The sequence below is a fragment of the Lissotriton vulgaris genome, unplaced genomic scaffold (assembly GCF_964263255.1).
Source record: "Lissotriton vulgaris unplaced genomic scaffold, aLisVul1.2 SCAFFOLD_828, whole genome shotgun sequence".
NCBI classification, from domain to species: domain Eukaryota; kingdom Metazoa; phylum Chordata; class Amphibia; order Caudata; family Salamandridae; genus Lissotriton; species Lissotriton vulgaris.
The window spans coordinates 631,819-647,300 of record NW_028251635.1 but is presented as its reverse complement, the minus strand read 5'-3'; the positions used below and the strand labels follow the sequence as shown (position 1 = coordinate 647,300).

Sequence of the window (15,482 nt, the reverse complement as noted above, 5' to 3'; positions counted from 1 at the left end):
AGGTGGGCACTCGGAAATAATTAAATAAATCCAGGCAGGAATCCTCAGCGCATCCAGCGCTCCAAATGAACATGAAAAGCGCTCCTAAGCGCTAGAAAGTCCTGAGAAAGCGCTCTCAAGCGCTTGGGGAAAATGAAGCGCTCCAAAGCGCTAGACAACAGGCAGAGCGCTCCCAGGCGCTCAGGGGGAAGCACAGCGCCTCCAGGCGCTAGAAATCAACTCCAGCGCTCTCCTCAGACAAAGGCAGCTTCTCCATGCTGCCAAGGTCCCAGAGCTTCCCCAGGGGCAAAGCCAAGTCCCCCCTTCAGCCCAGGCAGGGCAGAAGGGTCCCCCAGGAGTCCAGGAATCCAGGTACCCAGGGGCTGGGCAGCGCCCACCCCGGGTAGATCCAAGTCAGCCACAAGAGCCAGAACAAGAACAAGTTGGAGGGAGACACAGCTCCTTCTTATAGCCAGGAATGCCTTTGAAGTACTTCGTGCAAGGGACCCTGAGTGCTGGAATGTTTCTGGTTTACGTCTTTCCTGACAGCTTCAGGGCCAGAGGTGACAGTGAGCCGTCAGGAAGGAGAGCTAGCAGGGTGGCCGACAGGCACGGCCCGGCACCACCAGACGCTCTTTCCTCCCATCCCTGACAGCAGAGGGGCCTCTCATCTATGGCTGTCTCAGACCCCCCTCCTCTGGGGCCTTGCAGACCCTGCAGACCCTGTCCTACTCAAACCGGACAGTCCATCCACCAGCAGGTCCAGGCACTCCTGGGCAGACTCACCAGCCAATCACACGCTAGCACCAACTTACACAAATATACCAACTTCCAAAAGTAGTACTTCCAGACTAGGCACAAACAAGCTGCATACATCATTTTGCAGCATTCATTCTCCCGAGTTGATACATACCAAACTCGACCCTGCACTCCCCACGCATCAGGAATCTACCATGGGCATACATATTCCCCATTCATTCCTATGGGAGGGCAGGCCACTCACTACACCTATACAGAGAGCTCAAGCACTTTACACTGTACCACAGTGAAAAAAGTGCGCAGAGGCCTAAAATCACCAACACCAGGTTCCAGAAAGAGGCTAGGACAAAGCAAAAAGTCTAGGGGTGAACCTGCCTAATGGGCCGGGTCCAACACGACCCCCTTCCAGCCAAAACGCAGGGTAGACCAATCACACCACTGATGGGCTTCACTGCTTTGGGCGACAAAAACCACGGACACGGCCCGGCACAGCAGGGAAAGCGTCCAGTTTTTCGCCACTCTGAACCTACCTGGTTACCTCCAAACAACAACTCTCTGACACAACTAGGATACCCTACTGGTATTCCCTAGTCATCCACAGCCAAGACCATCCAAATCACAGGTCCTAACCAATCCACAGAGCGGGGGGCAATAACCCCTGGCACACAATAGCCATTCTCCACTCTCTCTCTCAGTGTAGCTACAACTACCACTGATCCAACAACCTAGGGTCCACACCCCCAAGCTGACCAGAGGTCTCGGGCGAGAAAGCCCCACCCTACCTCTACTTCTGGGTTTCCGCACCCTCACAGAGAAGCATTCACCAGAACACAAGTCTCCTACCAGATCAGGACCTCACTCCATCACTGGTCTACCACCTGGAACTATTTCACTTCTGAGGTACAAAGCACACAGCACAGTTCCTCTTCAAGCAGGTGGGGGGACACAGTCCACAGCAAAGCCCCCTTTCCTCTACCTTAGTGGAAACAACAACTGCAGGTGAGCCCCAGATCACACAGCTAGGGCAGCCCCCCTCAGTTTCTTCAGCTGATCCACTTGGGCAGAGATTCCTCTTGACCTAGAAGTTTCCTAATCTCCCAACCTAAGACCTAAACCCTCAGGTTGCACCGGGGTCAGAAGTAAGGACACCGTCCCTCTGCACCCCCTTCCAGTTCCATGACTACAGGCCCAGTATGTCTCAGGCTAGACAGAGCACACGCCAGCGGCGTCTCAGCGACACACACTCCTCCAGTACTCCCTATCACAGGGGGATTCTCAGTATGTCCCAGGCTAGACAGAGCACACGCCAGCGGCGTATCAGTGACACACTCTCCTTCAGTACTCCCTATCATAGGGTGATTCTCAGTATGTCCAAGGCTAGACAGAGCACACGCCAGCGGCGTATCAGTGACACACTTTCCTCCAGTACTCCTCCCAGGTCAGGCCACAACCCCAACCCGGCTTTCCCCCCTCCTCGGGGAACAACCTCCAGAGGCCCCACAAATGGTCAAGCACTCTAGACGGTCAAATGCTCAGCGAGCCAGGACTTCTGCACCCTCCACTTAGGAGCGGTACTACCCACCACTAGGACCGCCGGAGTTCTGGTTACAGACACTCCCCGTCCTCTAGACACAGGAAGATCCTCCTCAACTGACCTGTATGTACAGCCTAGGCCCCTGACCTGGCGCTCCCTTAGGGAACCCTCCGGGCCCTGAGATAAGGTTTCAGGCCAACGTGGGACACACCGTCCCACACTCACTCCGCCTCCACTGAGACAGGACGTGAGCCCCTACACCCCTACCATCGTAATGGGATCTAGCTGGGCTACACATGAACCTCTTCCCCTACACGGGATCATCAGATACACAAGCCACTGCTTTTAGAATCACTCCCTAATGCCACTGCAAGACATCTAGCACACCGCCAGACATCCACCTTCTTGTTCAGTTCCTCTGCAGGACCTCCTGCACACCACCAGAGGTACACCTCTCATGCAAGCTCTTTAACAAAAAGAAAACTCACACCAACTCCTCCAGTTCAGCACATAACTCATGCGCACACTCCCCCCCCTCGGACTGGTAAGGCAGTTTTTACCACCCCTGATCACTCAACCTGACCACCCGTGACACAGGTACCAAACTCTGGGAGCGGGGAATGGGAATTAACACACTGGACACATTCAAGCTGCCACCACTGGACCCTACCACACTGGGGAATCCAGACACACACACTACACCCAGGGAACAACTACCCCCCTGAGCTAGTCTTTTCTCCTCACACTCCTTCCCTCTCCTATCTAACCACACAGGTACAGGATTTGGGATTGGACAAGGGACCCAGCAAGGGATTCCTAATCTATGGGAACCTCCCCCTCTACTGGCGTCCCGCCCTGTCACTTTCTCTCATCTGCCGCTAAACATAAAGCGCAGAAACACATTTGAAAATGACACTCTTGAGGAAAAAAAATCAAAAACAATAATCCCAAACATGTGACTATCTGAAAAAACAATTGTAGAGTTTTGTAATGTAGCCAGTTGTAGCTATGGCACTGCGCAAACACAAGTTCCAAATCCGCACCGCTGACCCACCAATGCTAGAACTGGCTATTTCTGGTAGGCTAAGGCTGATGCCAAAGCCAGGCAGAAACCACCAATCTAGTCAGGGCAAGGAAGTCACACGCCAAGATAACCCCTGCTCACCCCCTTGGTAGCTTGGCACGAGCAGTCTAGGCTAAACTCGGAGGCAATGTGTAAAGCATTTGCGTCAGCGCACAATAGCAACAACACACTAGGTACACCACAAAAGAGACTCCACACAAGGTTATTATAAAAATACCTTTTGTATTGTAAAAGCACATCAGATAAAATCACACATATACATGGTGCCAATTGGCACGGGCAATATTCACATGGGATTATTCACAAGACAGGGCCACAAGGGCCACTGTCATATTCAACACTTTCCGAAATAGAAATACTTGTCAGAAATTAGAATAAGCATATAAAATCACTGTAGCACAAAGTAACAGTTATGAATCACATCCAGTAACTACTGGGAACAGGTAAGTACACACTACGCAACCCTCAACACCTTAGGAGCATGTCACGCAGGTACCCAGGACCTCACTAGGACCCCCTGTACTAGAAAGAACAACCACCTAAGGATGAAATCCACTTAGGGGTATAAATCAGGACACACTACCCATGATGCATGACTATACATTCAGAGGAGTAGTAAGGAAAACACATGATGTATAGACCTACACATTCAGCGGTGTTAAGGACAGAGCACATGATGTAATCACAATACATTCAGGGGTGCAGCGCAAGAAGACACATGATGACTAAACATTCAGAGGTGCAGCGCATGAAAAGAAAGACACATAATGCATCAAACATTCAGAGGTGTCAAGAGTAAAGCAATAGCGCAAAAATCACATGAGGCCTAAAAACCTTCAGAGGTGCAGGAATAACACATGATGCAAAAGATCACATTCAGAGGTGCAATAACCATACCATTGCGCAAACTCACATAAGCCACCACCTGTGGCAGTCCCTAGGCCAATGGCCTTGTTGGGGCTCAGACGCCCTGAGTCTCAGTGTCAGGGTGCGCTGCCATGCAGCGCCAGTCTCAAAGTTCAAAAAGCCTAAACGTGGCAGGTGCCCACTAAGTGCTGGGCACCTGGAGAACAATAAAACTGCGCCAGGGCCCTCACTGGCCCTTAGGCGCCAACTGCGCCACTGCTGGAGCCACACAGGCTCTGAAACAATGATGCCAACCGTTGGAGCCATACAGGCTCTTAAAACAAGGATGCCCCCATGAGCCTCACCGGACTCTAGACGACGTTGGGGCGACCCGCTGCCAACTGGGGCCGCCCTTGAAGCCCTCGTGGCTTCCGACACAACTGGGCCCCTTTAGGGACGGGCACCGACAATATGCCCCGATATGCCCCCTTCGTTGGAGTCCCACTCGGGGAACTCAAAGACATAGAATGCCCCCCTGCCCCTCTTGGGGCTCTCAACCGTTGGGGCGACCCGCTGCCAATCGGGGCCGCCCTGACTCTGTGCCTCAATCTGCACCATCAGAGGCTGGACGGAGCCCCCCCAGCCCTTCCTACTCACCGGGCTCTGGGGCGGGGCTCCTCCGGGCGGCGGCTCACTCTCGCCGGCTGCGGTAGGGGCAGGCACCAGCCAGGGCCTCGCGCCCCCTCCGCTCTGCACTCACCGGCTTTCCTGTGCGACGGGGGCGGGCTCGGCGGCCACGGAGGAGCTCCGGCTCCTCCCAGACTCTCCTCGCTTGGCCCGGTCCCCCGTCTCGGGACCGGGACGCAGATTGGAGCCAGCCAGGCTCCCGGGGCAATCTCTTCTCGCGCTGCAGGGCTCCCTCGGCACACGGGAGCCCTGTTAACCGGCCGCCATGCGTCTCGGCGCCTTCTTCTTCCTCTCGCAGCCGGTCACGAGCGATGGGCCAATCCCATCGCGGCTCCTTCGGCGAGCCCCCAGTGACGCCAGAGCCTCTGCAGGCGTCTTGACCAACCGGAGCGCGACTCTCCGGACCAGCGGCCAATCAGGGCGCTCCTCTCCTCGGGTCTCGGCCAATCCGGTCGCGGCCCCTTCGTGGTTGGTTTCTCTCCGCGGCAGATCGAGGTGGGCACTCGGAAATAATTAAATAAATCCAGGCAGGAATCCTCAGCGCATCCAGCGCTCCAAATGAACATGAAAAGCGCTCCTAAGCGCTAGAAAGTCCTGAGAAAGCGCTCTCAAGCGCTTGGGGAAAATGAAGCGCTCCAAAGCGCTAGACAACAGGCAGAGCGCTCCCAGGCGCTCAGGGGGAAGCACAGCGCCTCCAGGCGCTAGAAATCAACTCCAGCGCTCTCCTCAGACAAAGGCAGCTTCTCCATGCTGCCAAGGTCCCAGAGCTTCCCCAGGGGCAAAGCCAAGTCCCCCCTTCAGCCCAGGCAGGGCAGAAGGGTCCCCCAGGAGTCCAGGAATCCAGGTACCCAGGGGCTGGGCAGCGCCCACCCCGGGTAGATCCAAGTCAGCCACAAGAGCCAGAACAAGAACAAGTTGGAGGGAGACACAGCTCCTTCTTATAGCCAGGAATGCCTTTGAAGTACTTCGTGCAAGGGACCCTGAGTGCTGGAATGTTTCTGGTTTACGTCTTTCCTGACAGCTTCAGGGCCAGAGGTGACAGTGAGCCGTCAGGAAGGAGAGCTAGCAGGGTGGCCGACAGGCACGGCCCGGCACCACCAGACGCTCTTTCCTCCCATCCCTGACAGCAGAGGGGCCTCTCATCTATGGCTGTCTCAGACCCCCCTCCTCTGGGGCCTTGCAGACCCTGCAGACCCTGTCCTACTCAAACCGGACAGTCCATCCACCAGCAGGTCCAGGCACTCCTGGGCAGACTCACCAGCCAATCACACGCTAGCACCAACTTACACAAATATACCAACTTCCAAAAGTAGTACTTCCAGACTAGGCACAAACAAGCTGCATACATCATTTTGCAGCATTCATTCTCCCGAGTTGATACATACCAAACTCGACCCTGCACTCCCCACGCATCAGGAATCTACCATGGGCATACATATTCCCCATTCATTCCTATGGGAGGGCAGGCCACTCACTACACCTATACAGAGAGCTCAAGCACTTTACACTGTACCACAGTGAAAAAAGTGCGCAGAGGCCTAAAATCACCAACACCAGGTTCCAGAAAGAGGCTAGGACAAAGCAAAAAGTCTAGGGGTGAACCTGCCTAATGGGCCGGGTCCAACACAGCCCCAAACCGACAGCCACCTAGCCCAATTGGCTAACATTGGGCCTCTGCACTCTGCATCCGGCCACCCTGCTGCCGCTGGTGCTGCGATTTGAGTGCCTCCTTGAGCCTTGTGGAACCTTGGCTCTAAACCCATAAAGCTATTATTGTAGGTCTTTTACTTACCTGCAACCCGATAACACTTTAAAAAAATTCTGAGTGTTGAACTGACTTTTGTATGGAAACCAAAGTAACTTTGCTTTGAACCTAAAACTGTTATACTTACCTTTATTTTGTAAGATCCACGGTATGATATCTCGGCATATCAGCCGAGTAGTCAAAGCATAAATGCTCTTTGTGAAAAGGAATGGGCTTATTCTTTTGTGGGGAGGTAGATATACCTCCCTATGTTATTTCATGTTATGTTACGTCGATTTTATATGGCACGAATTATGCCCTGTGAGGGTATCCAGGCACTGGAGCAGGATCGTAGGTCGAGTGGAGCTCCTAGTTAAACAGCCAGGTCTATAGTTGAGTAGCGAAGAGGTAGTCCTCATGTGTTAGAGTTCATTCCAGGTCTTGGCGGCGATGTAGGAAAAGAAGCACCCTCCTGACTTGCTTCTGAGGTTGTGGGGGACATATGTGGGGGTGACTAAGGCTGAGCGTAGCTGTATGGTTAGATAGTAGTGTTGAAGTCAGTTGTTGAGGTACGCAGGTCCAGTGTTGTGTAGGGCTTTGTAGGTGGGGATGAGTACCTTGAATTGGCATTCTTTCTGGATTGGTGGCCAGTGTAGTTCGCTATGGTGGGGCGTGATGTGAGCGCTACTGGGGACTTCTGGGATGAGCCTGGCAGAGGTGTTTTGTATGGTCTTGTTTGAATGAGTGAATGAATGTGCTGGTCGAAGGTGCTGATGTAGAGTGCATTGCCATAATCAAGTCTGCTGGATAGGAGGGCCTGGGTGACAGTGTGTCTCATGTGCATTGGAAGCCATCTCAACATTTTGCGGAGCATTTGGAGAATTAGGAAGCAGGATGAAGTCACTGCATTAACCTGTTTATTCACAGTGAGTTTATAGTCAAGGATGATATCGAGCTTTCTGGCGTGGTCTGTGGGGGTGGGCATGGGTTCCAGTTCAGCTGGCCACCAGGAGGAGTCCAATGGGGAGATCCTGTTTCTGAAAATCAGGATCTCTGTTTTGTTGAGTTTTAGGCAGCTCTCCCTCGTCAGTTAGCACGTTAGTCATACAGCAGAAGTGGGCCCTAGTGGAATTGTTCTAGTGAGTGAGGGACAGGATGAGCTGGGTATCATTGGCATAGGAGAAAATGTTGATATTGTAAGCTCTTATAATGAGGACGAGAGGTGCCATGCACATGCTGAAAAGGGTTGGCTGAGGAGGGATTCTTGGGGGACTTTGCAGACAAGCACCTTGGGTTCAGAGGTTTAAAGGGGAGTCTTACCCGTTGTGTTGTGTCAGAATAAGGCAATTCATGTCAGGGCAGGACCTTGAATTCCTGAGTCATGAAGTCTAGCAATGAGAATGCTGTGGGATACAGTGATGAAGGCTGCTGAGAGATTGAGGAAGAGGAGGACGGCGGTTTCCCCCTCTGTCCATGATGGTTCTGATGCCACCATTTGCTGCCAAGAGGGCGGTTTCCATGCTGTGGTTGCTGTGGAATCCAGACTGAGTGATGTCCAGGAGGTGCTGTTCTAGAAATTGCTACACGGTCACCAAATGATGCGATTCTCACAAAACAGATCAATGAGAATGTGCACACCAGGCAAAACTCTAAAGGTTGTCAAGTTTTCTATCAGTCCAGCTCAATCCATAAGGCGGGAACATGAAAATTATAATTCCACCATCTTGGTTTTTGGTGGAATTAGGTTCACTCGATCAGGGTTATGCCCACTTACCACAGGAAGTTGCCCTATAGGGGGGTGTAGTCACCCTAAAGGTGAGTAGCCCATTGGCTAATACCTGTCACGCCCCTTAACGCCCCTAAATTGAGTATTTAGGTGGCACCCCTGATGCAAGGTACTCAGATTGGACAGACCCAAAAGAAGAGGAGAAAGAAGAGCAAAAACCGAGAACTAAAGACCTGCTGCGGGCTTTTAGGCACCCAACCTGCCTGCATCAGTCTCGACAATCCTGAAGAAAACTGACTCGTCCTGCAGCTGAGCCTCTACCAAGAACCCCGGTGGACTGCCAACCCTTCACAAATTGCTAGCAATCCCCCTTGGAGTAGAGGAGCTACTCCACAGCAGTTTGCAGTCACCAAAACAGCAGAGTCCGGTTTATCGTGCTGCTGTTCCCCGGTCGCACCGACGCAGCAGCCGCCCAGAAAGAGGTCACAAAGTTCTGGAAGGTCAGATCTATCTGCACACCAAGTAAGAAGATGCCAGGACTAACTGTCAAGGGACGTCAGCACAGCAGAGACCCACTTCTAGAGTGGCCCAGCTGTTCTAAATTTTGCAACTTCAACTGTCGAGATCGACAACCGCAAGGACCTGCAACACACCAGCCCAGCCGACCTAACTCCTCTGCACCGAAGTGCCTCGGTCCAGGTTCTCAAGAACCGACAGTGCTGCCTTGCTCCTGGGACCTTTGTGAAACGAGACAACCGTTGGGAGCTCACGGACGAATCCCTCTGTGCAGCTTGTTTGCGGGTGTCCCCCCTTCTTCTTTACTATATCGCCTAAGGCTACCAACCTAACCAGACCCTCTGCACCTGGAAGCCCCAGGGCAGGTAAACTGGAAACCCCTGGAGATACTATAAACCTTACCCCCCCTACCATCTTAAGTCACGAATGAGACCCCCCCCGGAAACCTACTTCAAGTAACTGTGTACCATATAGGTCTTTTTCTCCCATAGGAAAGCATTATGTGTAAAGATGCATTTAAGTGTACATTTTACTTACTTGTGAAAGTCAATATTTTGAAAAGTATTCACTCGCTTACGAAGTTCTTGGTATCAAAATGTATATAAAAATAAGAGTTCTTTTTCTAAATTGGTCTTGGATTTATTCTTTGAGTGTGTGTCTCATTTATTGCCTCTGGGAGTACAACAAATAATTAGCACTACCATCTGCGCAGCCTAAACTGCTCGCCCACACAACCACAAAAGAGCATTTAGTGTCACCATTTTTGCCTCTGTAAACCAATAAGGGTTGCCTGTACTCTCTGCGCAGTGTACCTCGTTTTGGTGCACTATATACAGAGCAAGCTTCCTAGAGGAAGCAGTAGCACAAGTTCCATTACACAAGAGGAGCAATGAAGCACAGAAGGCGTCCATGATTCCCTCACTCACAGAAGAGATACATCACAGCAAAGGTGCAATCTTTACAATAGATAATTGGCACAGTACAGGCAGCAGTTGGTGCATTCCTTGTAGAAAGAACATGTAGAACATGGGCAGTAGCAGTGAGAGCCATCCCCAGAATAAGTGAAGGCACTACATGAATAGCATCAGCGGGCCTACAGAAAGCAGCAAAGCATGCTTCTACATACAATAAAGATACAACTGAACAGTCATAAAGCTTGGTAAAAAAAAAAAGAACAAGGACATCGCAAGTAGCGTAAGTCAAGTTTCAATCACACACCCAACAGGAGCAGCACAGGCAGAAGTTTATCAAGCCTCCAGCACACATCAGTGCAGGCTTCATACATTAGTCTTCAAGCCGACATCCAGGATATTCATGAGGAGATCCAATTCTACGTTAAAACCAGTAACTTGGTTGATTGGACTGCCAGAAATCCCCGGTGGACAACACGACAAGCTGATATACAATTACAGCTTCCTGTAATATGGGTCATAACTGGCAGGTAAGCTAGTCAAAGCTCTGCCACTGCTGCTCCACAGCACTTAAGCTTCAGAGTAAGCGATGTACTGACATGCAGTTAAGGTAGGTCTTACCGTGAGGTCTGTTGTAGCTGGGAGGTACTTGTCCAGGTCCAGAGGGGGGTCCAGGTCCTGGCACAGGACCAGGTCCTGTCCCTGGGACTGAAGGAGGAGGTAGTGTTGGCATCTGCGGCTGCATTCCTGGCACGGGCCGCTTGCCCTGTACTGCCGTCTGCAGGTGGTCCGGCAGGGCCTGGCCTCGAGCAAGCATCTTGTAAGCCATGATTTGTGCCCGCAGCTGGTGCAGTTGATTCTGATTGAATGGGGTGGGGCTGCGGCTCTGCTGTCCCAGAGCCTGTGGATCGGCAGGTTCCAGGGGCACCCCCACAGGCCCAGCAGACATTGGGGGACCAGAAGGGGGACCATTAGCAGGAACCGGACTTGAAGAGTGATCAGAGCCCCCAAGGGGTGACGGATAACCTGGACACAAGATCAAGTATGTTAATAAAAAGATTGGGAACAATCCTGCAAGTCTATATTTAAAAACACAATTGTAAAACTAAAACAGAGCCTATAAAATGGTAACAACAGAGAAGTATGCCAATTGACAGGGTACAAAGCAAGGTTTTGCATGTGGGATTAATATGCATCTTTCAACATTTTATTAATTGGTCACCAGGGAGATTGAGCAGGGATTAATCCCCCTTCTATTAAGGCCCCGGAAGGGAAGGTCAATGGCTCAGCCCAAACACTGCCTAAGAACTTTGTGCTGTGCTCTGCACAATTCAGTCAAAAGAACTGCTGCTCTCCAATGGTCAACCTTTATAGTACTAGCGACAAAGAAGCTAGTAGCAGCCGAAGCTAATGTAGTAAGAAAAAAGGACTTACCCTGAGAGTGTTGGTCCATGGGGCTGGGCGGAGGACCCATACCGACGTGTGGCCCTGGCCTCATACCCAGGCCTTTCATCTGTGCATAGCGAGAATCCTCTGGCATACCCTTCTCGTGCATGGGGTCCACAGGTTGCTGCAAGAAGAGAGACAGCAAAGCACATGAAAACGATGCACTGATGGAGTTATCAGATGCCCGGCCTCAAAAGAGCATGAACAGTACTCAATGAGGCAAGACTGTACAAAGATAAACAAGGGCACACAGGTTGGAATGCTACCCGAGCTATGAGCAGTAGTAAGCCAAAATGCAAGAACTCCTTCCATCACCTTTTGAATGTTTGGTGCAGTAACCATAACCGTGTTTAATAATAAAATTTAAAAAAGCAAGTACAGGGTGTAAGAAAGTGGCTCTGTATATACTGGGCCAAAGTAAGGTACAGTGTGCACAGAGTCCACAGTCCCCAGAGGTATGGCAGAGGCCAAAGTTAGATATAACCTTACTCTCTAAAGTGGTAGCTTGGTCGAGCAGTAAGGCAGTATCAGAGGACAGTTTAAAGCATTTGTTGTACACACTCAGTCAGCAAATGGTCTCACACACTCAAGAACTGAACTCTAGGCCAATTGTTTTGTATCAAAAGATATAGTTTTTTTATTTTAGAACCAACAAGGTATAAAAATATAGTTTTCTCAATATGAGTGACTTTAGGTTATTACTTTACAAATAGGCAATAGGCTTTTGAACGTACAATAGCTGCAGTGCTTGCAATAGGCAACACAATTTAACATTGAGCTCAATGTTAACATATGGAAGGAAAATTAGTTATTGGATTTTAGGTAAGTTCTCGACTGGTAGAGTGAAGGTTTGGGGAATAGAATCAGGGGTCTCCCAGGGTCGGAAAGGTACAGTTGTTGCACCCTCAGCGGCACAGGGGCAGCCGGGTGCAGAGAGAGTAGGCCCAATGCAATCCTATGGAGGGTAGGGGACCTGTGGTTGGTGGCGGGTGGCTGGTGGCTGCAAGCAAGCAGGCCACGTGGCTGTGGGAGCTGAGCTCCTGGTCACTTACTCAGGGCAAGTGGGCAAGTAAAGTAGGGTAGTAGTTGCACTTCCAGCGGCACTCGGGCGGCCGGGTGCAGGGTGCTTTTGAGCCGTCGGTCGCTCAATGTTACCCAATGGGAAAGTTAAAAAGTGAACAAAGGCTGCAGACTCAGGGACGGAGATTCTTCAGGTGCGACCACCACTTCAAGAGGTAAGTTGGGATCTTGGAGAAGAGGTAGGTACCCCAAAGGAAGGCCTGGACTCCGGGTCACACTCGCCGGGGGGACGTCCTCGTGGCCGTTGATCACTCAGGCACAGGCCGGGCTCGGCGGGTGCAGGGTGGGCTGAATTCGCGGTTCCTGACTGGCACCAGGGGTATTGCTGTTTGAGCAGAACCACTGCTCATGTGAGTCCCAGTATTTTTAGAGGTTCAAGGCAGGCAGGTCCTCCGGGGTTTTTGAGGTTGCTGTCCGCAGGAGACGCCGAAGTTTCGCAGGAGCAGGTTCAAGTATAAACAGGCCTGTAGGGTTCTGGGGCCAAGTCAGTTGGTGTTGTCCTCTTGTTAGCAGCTGCACGGCAGGTCTTCTTGTTTCTTGTTCTTCTTGCAATCGGGATCTGAGGACGGAAAGTTCAGGGTGCTCCTAAATACTAAATTTAGGGGTGTTACAGGTAGGGCAAGGGCAGGGACCAATGGGTCCCTGTCCTGGGGTGAGTACACCCCCTACCCTGCTCCTCTCCTGTGGGAGGGGGCAGGGGCCTAGCTCTGATTGGGCAGGGCTCCCCATCCTCACGTAGGGTTTCCCGCCGTCCTTCCCGCCAGAGTGGGGGTCAGAACCAGTGGGGGCCAGTTGCTGAGTACAGCAAGTGGCCTGGAGAAGCTCACAAAGGTGGCAGGTCTTTGAAGCTTCCCCTGCCCATCCTGGGGTAGGAGACTTGGCACCTCGTCCCAGGATGTGCATTGTTTCAGGCCCCCAGAGAGCGGCAGGCTCTCGACCCAGGGGTCCAGAAACATGTCTGTGGTGCAAGCCTTGGTAGCCACGCAGTCAGGACACTGGGAGTTGAATAGGTTTCAGGGGGCATCTCTAAGATTCCCTCTGGTATGCATTTTACATTAAATCCCACACTGGCATCAGTGTGGGTTTAATGTGCTGAGAAGTTTGATATCAAACTTCTCAGTTTTCAGTGAAGCCATCATGATGCTGTGGAGTTCGTAATGACGACCTCCCAGCACCATATACTCTTAATGGCAGCACTGCACTTACAGTGCCCAGGAATGGCACTGGGTACTGTAGGGGCACAGGGCTCATGCACCTGTGCCCACACCACTGGCATAGGGCACACAGCTAAAGGGGTGACTGATGGATGCCAGGGCAGTGGGTTTGTGGGCATGGCACACAGGGATGTGTGCCATGTCGACTCTGTTTGGTTCTGCCCCTAGATACTCAGCCTGCAAAGGCAGTGTGTGGGTGTCCGGGGACAGGCCCCCTAAGGGTGGCACAATAAGTGATGCAGCCCTCAGGGTTCTTCTCTGGTCACAATGCCCTGGGGTACCTAGGGGACCACTTACCAGAGCCTGGCAGGTGGCCAGGGATGCCAATTGGGTTTCAGTTTCAACACAGTTTTAGGGAAGGAACACAGCCCCTGGGCACCTGATTGGCAGGAGCCCAGGGCACACTCAGTCAAAGCACATCGGCAATTCAGAAAAAAGTGGGGGAATACCATGCAAGAAAGATGGCACTTTCTCACACAGGAAAAAGTACATATAATAATTACTACACCTTATATAGAAATGCTGCAGCCCCAGGAGTTCAAGACGTGACAAAAGCTCTTGAAAGAGATCGACCCACACACCACAGATCTCATACCAGAGACTCAAAGTCAGCAGTTTGACAGAGATTTGTACCCTCTATTGCTTCGAACTTCTGCCCTGAGGTCGAATTTCAGTCACTTGTGTGTTTGCAGAGACAACGTGGAGCATCAAACGGGCAAGCCAACATCATCTGGAGAGCATTTTCTGAAAAGAAGGTCCCTCCCGCAAAGCCCATTACCTTGTGCATCGGGTGCATGTTTTCTGGAGGGTAACCCCCAGGTCCCTGTGGTGGAATCGAATGCCCTGCTGGAGGCGGCCCAGGGCTCGGGCCCATCATGCTGTGCACTGATCCTGGTGAGGGTCCCGGGCTGGGACCCATCATAGAGCCAGGTGAAGGGCCGGGCCCAGGGGAGGGTCCCGGGCGAGGCGTGCCTCCCATTGGAGGGTCAGGGGTAGACATTTTCCACGAGCACAACCGTTCAGTTCAGCTTCCTGCAAAAATAATAACAGGCGAGATTGTTAAAAAAAAAAGCCTTGCACTCTGATCACATTCTACATTCATATGTGTGATTAGAAAGAGCTTTAGCTCATGTTGCTTTAAAACCTACCAATGCTGTATTATGAGTAAATGTGATTCCAACTACATTTTGCAGATTATCTGATGTCATAAGCCTTGAAAAAAATCGCAAACTGAACTCGGAAACTAACAACGGTAGTACAGAAAACCTTAGCTTGACTTGGAACAATCAAATGATAAAGACTAGGAGCAGTGTCCATAGAAACTGAATACTAAAACAGTGTATATAGAAGCAGACTTGCTAAAAAAAAATTCAAAAAGGATATACAGTACCTCAAAATGGAAAAAGTTAGACTTATTTTGAAATACAGAAGTGATTAAAAGAGAAGAGAGTTAGATTTGAAAAAAGTGTAGTGAAAGTGTAGCAAATTTAATTTGGACAGAGAAAATGGTAAAGAGTGCAGAAATCAGCTGGCTTTAGAAGGAGAAGTAATTGTTAATAGGTCCCAAAGACGAGACCTATTAGCTTTACCGATAGTATTTACGGACGTTGAACAGCATCCCTAATGAATGAGTTACTTACCTTCGGTAACAATGTATCTGGTAGAGACACAGTCTAGTCACAGAATCCTCAACTTAGAATATCTTCCAAGCGTCAGTCTGGATCTGGAGAATTTTCAGCAGTGACGTCAGTGGAGCCATATAAGTCCCTCCCGGCACGCTAACGTCAGTTTTCTACTGAGAAACTTTTCCGCACCACAACGCGGAGCAATCATGAAAACTATGAGAATGTGGGAACAGTGTGCAAAAAAAGAATGACATTCATTGAAACGACGACAATAATGAAGAAAATGACATGAAACAGCAGAATGCATGTCATAGAAACAGACTTCATAGTG

The 15,482-nt window shown here is 51.0% G+C and overlaps 1 protein-coding gene across 1 annotated transcript in view; it reads right to left on the bottom strand.

The window, feature by feature from the left end:
- The window catches only part of LOC147662823 (SWI/SNF-related matrix-associated actin-dependent regulator of chromatin subfamily A member 4), a gene marked incomplete at its 3' end in the record, with an annotated part of 317,340 nt that overhangs the window by 238,098 nt on the left and 63,760 nt on the right, over positions 1–15,482 (bottom strand). The window contains exons 2-4 of the mRNA XM_086950887.1: positions 14,305–14,558; positions 11,221–11,356; positions 10,408–10,812 (exon numbers count right to left, since the gene is read on the bottom strand). Of these exons, the coding sequence (XP_086807013.1) occupies positions 10,408–10,812; positions 11,221–11,356; positions 14,305–14,526 (763 nt within the window). The remainder of the gene's footprint in view (positions 1–10,407; positions 10,813–11,220; positions 11,357–14,304; positions 14,559–15,482) is intronic.